The 1,502-nt window shown below is 41.3% G+C and overlaps 1 protein-coding gene across 1 annotated transcript; it reads right to left on the bottom strand.

The window, feature by feature from the left end:
- Window positions 1–400: 400 nt before the first annotated feature.
- Window positions 401–777, bottom strand: LOC123446298 (40S ribosomal protein S20-like). The gene is made up of 2 exons (XM_045122970.1): window positions 681–777; window positions 401–562 (listed from the first exon to the last, which is right to left on the bottom strand). The coding sequence occupies exons 1-2, from the start codon at window positions 775–777 to the stop codon at window positions 426–428; spliced, it is 234 nt and encodes a 77-aa protein (XP_044978905.1). The 3' UTR covers window positions 401–425.
- Window positions 778–1,502: the final 725 nt, after the last annotated feature.

Genomic DNA, 1,502 nt, shown 5'->3' with positions numbered 1-1,502 from the left:
CGCTATAGCATATTCTACTGCTGATTTTACAGGAATTTTTTGTCAGCAGTTTTAGTTGAATAGTTTACTCTTGTTCCAATGCGCTCAAGAGATGTTTGTTCAACACATTTAGTTATCCAATTTCACAACAATGGCCTAACGGCGAGAGGAATTATGATACTCACTTCTCTTGTACCAAAGAATCTACTACTTTCCGCAGTCCATTTTTCTGAATGAAACTACTAATATTACTTGATAGGGTTTGATACGACTAATGCATGCACTACATGCTGTTGTTGCTACATGCAAATTTTGTGAACCTGACTTTTTTGAATCGAAGTAAAAGATTTTCCCCACTCATTAATTAAGAAGATGAAGGAATAGATGGTTCAACATTTGGCTGGACCCATAACTTGTTAGATTGTTTTACATAATGTTATTTTAGATCACATGAGTGGTAGGCGACTACCTTCTCCACAGGGGGACTTCCTGGTGGTGATGTTGAGCACCTTGGTGGGCATCTTGACGAGGCCCTTGACCTTGAGCTGCTTCTCCTTGGCGCCCTTCACCAGACCGGAGCACACTGCAAGCAAACGAAGCGGCCACGCAATGCGAACGGCAAACAACGCATCAGATCCGCGACGTGCAAAGCCAGAACAAACGGACGGGGGGAGGGGAAGGGATCACTACCAAGCACCCACCCTTCTCAAAGTTCTTGGCGGACTTGGAGAAGAGGGTGATGCGCATCCGGTGCTGCACCTCCTGGGAGCCCTCGAACCCGAGCTTGCCCGACTTCATGCCCGTTGTTTTGCCCTCGAACCCGAGCTTGCCCGACTTCATACCCACTGTTGGATCAGTAAAATGAGAGAGAAAGAGAAAAAAAATGATGTTAGATAGTTAAGAGTTTGTGTTATGTGAGATAGTTTAGAAAACACTAATGTTTTGAAATGCATGGCTTCCAGGTTACTACATTATATGGAGAAGTATCTTTTCACACAACCGAACACAAAAGAAAAAGAGGAGAATGGTCCAAAGCAAAGAACCTCCATTTCTTCTTTACATGTTCAGTGAATAACAACAAAATTTCACCTTGTGTTCTCACCATCACAATAGAATAATCCGAATGGGAGCAGTGCACATATCATAATATGGAAGGCATGATTACATGCGACTATGAGAGCCCACCTTGATTCAGCAACCGTATATTATGAGGTGGCACTGGGAGAAGTGGATTCAACTTGTGGCAATACACAAATAGTTTTGCGAGGTACCTAGAAAGTGAGGAGCATAGTCATCATCTGTTCTAGAATAAGAATTCAGAAATGGTTACTGGTTGATTGGGCTTTTTGGGTGTTCACTGGTTCTGTGGAATATAGTAAATTTTATGTAAGCTCCTTTGATTATATTAATAAGTTTCAGAAAAACTCTCCTATACTAATATCCTGAAAATATTCAGAGTTGCAATATAACTAGTTTGCATGGTTTACTTTATTTAGCAAATAAATCAGAAGAGAACATTGGGA

This window comes from Hordeum vulgare, chromosome 4H, assembly GCF_904849725.1.
Source record: "Hordeum vulgare subsp. vulgare chromosome 4H, MorexV3_pseudomolecules_assembly, whole genome shotgun sequence".
NCBI classification, from domain to species: domain Eukaryota; kingdom Viridiplantae; phylum Streptophyta; class Magnoliopsida; order Poales; family Poaceae; genus Hordeum; species Hordeum vulgare.
The sequence above is the reverse complement of the archived record's forward strand: the minus strand, read 5'-3'. Positions and strand labels throughout refer to the sequence as shown.